At 32.1% G+C, this 6,382-nt stretch overlaps 1 protein-coding gene across 1 annotated transcript; it reads left to right on the top strand.

Moving 5' to 3' along the window:
• The first annotated feature begins 4,291 nt into the window (after nt 1–4,291).
• LOC100918196 (olfactory receptor 8B3-like) lies at nt 4,292–5,314 on the top strand. Its single transcript, XM_012545100.3, has one exon. The coding sequence runs from the start codon at nt 4,358–4,360 to the stop codon at nt 5,312–5,314; it is 957 nt and encodes a 318-aa protein (XP_012400554.1). The 5' UTR covers nt 4,292–4,357.
• Nucleotides 5,315–6,382: the final 1,068 nt, after the last annotated feature.

Genomic DNA, 6,382 nt, shown 5'->3' on the forward strand with positions numbered 1-6,382 from the left:
CAAAAATGGCTACTCTAAATACTTTTATACTTATGGATCATATTTTTCTTTCTTTGATCTCTTTTCAGGAAATGCCTGGTGCAGGGATTGCTGGATCAAAAAATATTCACAGTTTAATAATATTTGGAAATTATTTCAAATTATTTCCCAGAATTGTTAGTCTAATTCACAATTCTCCAATTAAAGCTTAAGCATGTCAGCTCTTTCACAGTCCTTTTATATTAGTCATTTTCCCATTTTGTCAACTTATCCAATCTGATAGATTGATTAGAGATATTTTAATTGGAATTTCCCTAATTCTTAGTGTTTTGAAGCATTTGCCATGGGTAACATGAATTTTTGGAACACCTTTACTTTTATCAATTGTGGATTGTTTCTCATTCTTACAAATCTGAACCAGTTCTTTACATATCTTGGACATTTAGATCTTTATTAGAACTTCTTACTGCAATTTTTTTTTACTATTTATTTAACTATTTATATTCCCATATTTGCTACATTGGTTTTATTTGAGTGAGTCTTGGATTTTCATGTAATTAAATTGCCCATTTTATCTTCTTAGATCCTCTCTATCCTTTGATCACAAATTCTTCCTTTATCCACAGATGCAAAATACTAATTTCTTCTTTCATCCTGTAATTTTCTGAGGAAGTTATCTTTTCTGAATCACATTCATTTGGAGTTTATGTATTTTGCAAAATGACGTATTGGATTCATTTTTTTCAACTTGCTTTTCTGCTTTCCCAGATGTTTTGTGGTAAATCCTTACTCCTTTGGTTGGTGTCTTTGGATTTATCAATAACTTTGCTGTTCTTTATTATACTTTTTGTTTCCTTCTATATACTGAATAACTAACCTGTTCCACTGCTCAACTAGTCTAAAAACATGTTGATAATCATTGCTGTTGTTTAGACTGAGATCTGGTTTGACCCAATTATTTTTTATATTCTCCTTTTATGATTTCCTTTGAAATTATCTTTTTCTTTCCCTAATCAATTTTGTTACTGAAGTAATCCTTTGTAGTTTCATTGACATGACTCAATAAAAGAGAGTGAATAATATAGCATAACTTACTCATAAACTACTTCTTCAGTTGTTTGGATGACTATTTCTGTCAAGAGCATTATTGTATTTATATAGTTCTTGTGTATAGAGAAGATGGAAAAAAGATTCCCAAATATTTTATAAATTCTGTATTTATTTTAATTGTAATTTTCCCTTTCTATTGCTTCCTGTTGAAATTTTTGGTAATTCAAACATTTTGATCTTTTAGTTTATATTCTTGTACTTTACTGAAATTATTGCTATAATTAATTTTAATTGACTCTCAGTGATTCTCTAAATAAACCATTATATTATCTACAAGTTACAATTTTTTATGCCTTTTGCTAATCACTAATTTTTTTTTCATTTTCTATGGCTAAGGCTAATATTTGTATATTAAAGAGTAGTGGTGAATAATGGACATCTTTACACTGATCTTATTGTAAAAGTAACAAGTTTATTTCAGTTTTATACGTAATTGCACCTCTTGATGTTAAGTAGAAATTACTTATCATATTAAGGAAAAGTCCTTTTATTATTGTATTTTATAGTACTTAAAAACGGGTGTTATATTTTGTCAAAAGTGTATTATTTATTAAAAATATAACTTTGTTCTTGTTATTATTATGATGTTTTATGTTTATAATTTTCCTAATGTTGAAATAACCTTCATTTCTGTATAAATCCCAGTTTATGACCTTTCCCATACTGCTATAGCCTTTCTTGTCACAAACATTTTATTTAAATTTTTATATCAGTGTTCATTAAAGATATTGGTCTATTAAAATTCACTTTTTGTTTTGAGTCTCCCTGATTTAGGTACCATGACCATATTTGAATCACAGGGGCAATTAGGTAGGATAGTAGTTTTCCTATTTTGTAAAGAGTTTGTAGAAAATTTGAATCAATTATTCTTTAAATGATTAACAGAGTTCAATTGTAAATCCATCTTGTCCTGGAGCTTTTTCTCCTGGTGTTAATTTGTGGCTCATTCATTCCTATTTTTGTTATTGGATTATTTAAATATTTTATCATTTAATTGATTTGAACATTTTATATTTTAAAATTATTCATTCATTTTGTTTAAGTTTTCAGTTTCATTGACAGACCCAATAATTTCTAATAATTTCCTTTCTTTTGTTTTCATTTGCTTTATTATCTTCTTTTTGAGGCTGATAATTGTTTTCTTCATTTTATATATATATTGATTTATCTCTTTATCTTTCAACATCGTATTCATTTATTAATTTAGTAAGTTTTGTTTCATTTTTGATAATCTTTTTTGATGTTTTAGGATTTTCTTTTGGTCTTTAATTGGTTATAAATAAGTAGTTGTTTTCTTTAGAGTCCATGTCTGAATGTACATAAGAAAAAGTAGCATTACAACAGGAGGAGTACTGCCATACTACTCTTATCAAAGAACCCAATTCTTTCATTCATGCATTCATTTATTTATTAAAAAAAAAAGCAAGACATATCATCAAGGAACTTACTAATTTTTGGCTTTGCTGGTGGATGGATGCAATAAATACTTGGAGATTTAAGTAGTGTGTGTGTGTGTGTGTGTGTGTAGGGATAATTAATATTATCTCCTATTATAATTAATTATAGCCTGTATATCCAAAATGGGGTTCTTAAAAATCTTAATGAATCTAGCTTTTGTATTATACATGGTAGAGTATATGTTCCCCTGGACAGAAATAGAACAATTTTCTCTAACTATCCTCATTCCATATTGACAGAACCTTATAAACAGATATTGACAGTTAAGTTCTATTCTTTAAGTCATGTAAAAAAGTCTTAGATGTAATAACTGCATAAGACATTGTTCAAGAGAGAAATTCTAACATGGAACTAAGGTTAGGAAAAAAATTGGGAAGAGAGTGAAAAAAGTCTCGGAATCAACAATCCCTTGTGTGAAGTTAAGGATTGATCTGTGGATTGAATCCCCTGAGAGACAAAAATAAACTCTATGTAACAGTGTGTAAACATCAGCTTTATAATTCCTTCTCCCTAAAGTATTTGTTTCCAGGGTGAGAACTTGTTGATAGCTCTCTGTTTACAATTGGGTCCTTGGAATTTTCATATCTTGAATAAAACTGGTGTTTTCTATAACCTGTTGACTTTGGAGACACCTCTAGGCACTATTTCCTCCCTTGTAAATTGAGCAGATTTTGCAGGTGAAATCACAGTAAGCTTCTGCAATTTTTATATCTCATTTAGAGGCGGAGGTGGTTACTCTGATTGCCTCAGAAAAGGGAACATCACTTCTCAGAAGGTGAATTTCTGTTCACCCTTATCAGAATTATTTCTCCTTCAGGAGAACTGAAATGTCTAGATGGAGGGAGGGTGAATATGAAACATCATCTTTTTCAAAATTTTTTACTACTATTTTCTCCTCCCTGTCTTATCAACTTGGATATATGAAATTCTACCACATTCCTGAGCTCTTTCACTAGCTCATATATAGGTCTTCTGGTAAAATGCAAGTAAGAGTATGCAAGAGAACATTCAAAGATAATAGAGTAGTCCTCTACCTCCTTAGAACTCAGAAAAAAAAAAAGGAACTCATTACTCAGATTTCAGAAAATTAGCTGGTTCAATGAATGGGACCCATGGAACTGGAGTTAGAAATTTGAATTCAAATCTACTTCAGGCACTGTGTGACCCTGTGTGACCTTAGCAATGTCACTTAATTTGTTTTTCTCAGTTTCCTCAAGTAGGATAATAATAGCATCTACTTCCTAGGGTTGTGAAATTTAAATGATATATTTGGAAGGGATTTAGGGCAATATCTGACACATAATAGGTGTTATGTAAATACTTGCCATTATTATCTTTTATTACTAATAATATTATTGGTAAGATTGTTAATAATAAATATAACTAATGTTAGCTATAATACTTTGACTATGGTATTTTGCAAAATTCTTTGAGATACTACTGCATCACTTCTGACATGAGGACAGTAGTTAAAGTATTCAAGGTGAACTAGCACAGGAGGAGCTGTGGAGGAGGGTGAAAATTATTGTCATTTTCCTGATTTCTTTTTGCTTCAGAATGTGAGGAATATTAGCTGTTACTCTGCAGGGGAATCTAGGAAAAATCTTCTGCGTTCATTAAGTACGTGGAGACTGTTACTCAGCCAGTCAAAATCCCTCAATATTTGGTGTTTGATAGCATGGCATTGTGATGATTCTTTACAAAAAATTTCAAAATTGCTTTTTTCATAACTGGGTGAAAGGGTTCATTAGTTTTTTCTCCATTAGCAGTGCAATTTTTCTCTTCTCCTCATAGATCCCTCAAAAAAAGCATGGCTTTGGAAAATGCCTCTTCAGTCACTGAGTTCATCCTTGCAGGCTTAACAGATCAACCAGAGCTCCAATTACCTCTATTCTTCCTGTTTATGGGGATGTATATGATCACTCTAACAGGAAACTTGGGATTGACCATTTTAATCAGGATGAATTCTCAGCTTCACACTCCTATGTACTATTTCCTCTTTAACTTATCTTTCATAGATCTCTGCTACTCTTCTGTCTTTACTCCCAAAATGTTGATGAATTTTGTCCTAAAGCAAAACATCATCTCTTATTCACGATGTATGGCTCAGCTCTATTTCTTCTGTTTTTTTGTTATTTCTGAATGCTATGTGTTGACAATAATGGCTTATGATCGTTATGTTGCCATCTGTAATCCATTGCTGTATAATGTCACTATGTCTAATCAAGTCTGCTCTTGGCTATTGAGTGGAGCATATGCAATGGGGTTTGCTGGTGCCATGGCTCACACTGGATGCATGCTGAGACTGGTCTTCTGTGATGCTTATATCATAAACCATTATATGTGTGACATCCTCCCTCTCCTCCAGCTTTCCTGCACCAGCACCTATGTCAATGAGCTGGTAGTTTTCATTGTTGTGGGCACTAATATTATAGTACCTAGTGTCACCATTTTTACATCTTATGCTCTTATTCTGTCCAGTATCCTGAGCATGAGCTCCACTGAGGGCAGGTCCAAAGCCTTCAGCACCTGCAGCTCCCACATAATTGCTGTTGCTCTTTTCTTTGGGTCAGCTTCATTTATGTATCTCCAACCATCCTCGTCAGGATCTGTGGATCAGGGTAAAGTTGCTTCAGTGTTTTACACAAATGTGGGGCCCATGCTGAATCCTCTCATTTATAGTCTGAGGAATAAAGATGTTCAGTCTGCCATGAAGAAAACCTTGAAGAGTAGAATGTTTACAAGGACAGCAACAGGACTTTCATAATGTGAGTTGAACCTAATGGCCAAGATTTTTATTTCCATTGATTAATTGCAATTAACTCAGGAAGGAATCCTTGTCCAAATTCTGTTCTCCCTGTTCTCTGTTACCAACATTCTCAGTAGGACTTACTTCCTTTGGTATAATGTTGAAGTGGAAAGAAGAAGAGGGTAGAGTTTTAGTCTTGAAAGTTGTTTCTCAATGATCTTAATTAAAGCTCTTAGCCTTTTGGGTTTCATCTTTTTAATTTGTAAACTTGTAGACATTTGGACTATGTGGCTTTTAAAATTTTTTATCCTCATAAATTTTTGATCTATGACTCTCTGGGAAAATGCAAATTTTCCTTATTATATCATTGAATAAATTATATCTTAATCTTTTGTTCTTTGTTCATTGTTACTGATTTGTAATTCAGGAAGAAAACACCTGAAAGGAGTCTTTTGGGTAAACATTAATAATTTGTCCAAATTAGGGAAACATATAAAACAACCTTCTCACCCTTCTAGCAAATCTATCGTAATTGATCTTACTGCCCTTTTTTGTATTGTATTTTTGTTATTTTTCCTCTCAAAATTGTTATTAAAATTGTATAGTGTGGAAAAATGTAATTTGTTCCTAATATTAACATTCAAAGGAATTTACTATCATATTCCCTGACCCAATCCCTTATGTTTCAAGGGATAGCTGCCTATTGGATGTTGATACAGATGTTTTCCAACTCCCATAATAAACATACAATAGGACTTGTCTAGCTCAGAACGATAATTAAACATCTCAGTGTGGTCTAAATGGAATCTATTTATAACTAGAAATGATGAGAAATAGATAACTATTGGATTCCAGCTTTAAGGAAAAAAAGTTTTCATTTTCTGAAAAAATTGTTAATGAAATAGACAAAAGATTGGCCCCTCTTCAGTCCTCAGTCAGGGAGGCCTCAGGCTTATAAGAAAATCTTGCTTAAACTAAATTAAGGGAAGTGTTTTACAAAGTGCTTGCTCAACTATGTTCAGACAGAATGCTTGCTTAACAATGTCAGACACCTTTAAGCCCCTTATTTTTCCCCTTGTAAGTGGA

This window comes from Sarcophilus harrisii, chromosome 3 (assembly GCF_902635505.1).
Source record: "Sarcophilus harrisii chromosome 3, mSarHar1.11, whole genome shotgun sequence".
Taxonomy (NCBI): domain Eukaryota; kingdom Metazoa; phylum Chordata; class Mammalia; order Dasyuromorphia; family Dasyuridae; genus Sarcophilus; species Sarcophilus harrisii.

Bases quoted from the DNA above. Each gene is read 5' to 3' on its own strand.
- LOC100918196 (XM_012545100.3), top strand. From the start codon at position 4,358: ATGGCTTTGGAAAATGCCTCTTCAGTCACTGAGTTCATCCTTGCAGGC.